Below are 382 nucleotides of genomic sequence, written 5' to 3' on the forward strand. Positions count from 1 at the left end.
GAGCCGGGGCAGGCTCTGGCCGGGGCGTGGCGTGCAGCGTGGTCGCCCTGCCCCACGCTCGGCTGCAGCATCTCCCTCCACTCCTTCTTTTTCTCTTTCTTGTTTATAGGAGTCAGAGTGTAACCACCTTTGCCCACCAGACTGTGGAATATGAAATTGCCCCTGGTAACTAATCCAGAGCTGATTGGGGTCCGCGCTGGCGGTTGATATCGTTTCCCACAGACTATAGTGCATGTAGCCAGCTCCAGTCGCCTGCCCCAAGGCTGGCGACACACGGACGCTTAGGACCAGAGCAGGGATCTCATTCTCTACAGCTCGTGCTCCTCTGCAATCTTCCCAGCATTGACCCATCCCCTTTTGATAGTCACTGAGGGGCTCGATT

At 57.1% G+C, this 382-nt stretch overlaps 1 protein-coding gene across 1 annotated transcript in view; it reads left to right on the forward strand.

The window, feature by feature from the left end:
• Positions 1 to 6: 6 nt before the first annotated feature.
• PIAS3 (protein inhibitor of activated STAT 3) overlaps positions 7 to 382 on the forward strand; it is a 26,863-nt gene continuing 26,487 nt past the window's right edge. The window contains exon 1 of the mRNA XM_025215270.1: positions 7 to 165. Within this exon, the coding sequence (XP_025071055.1) occupies positions 151 to 165 (15 nt within the window). The 5' untranslated portion in view covers positions 7 to 150. The remainder of the gene's footprint in view (positions 166 to 382) is intronic.

Source organism: Alligator sinensis, unplaced genomic scaffold, assembly GCF_000455745.1.
Source record: "Alligator sinensis unplaced genomic scaffold, ASM45574v1 scaffold735_1, whole genome shotgun sequence".
NCBI lineage: Eukaryota > Metazoa > Chordata > Crocodylia > Alligatoridae > Alligator > Alligator sinensis.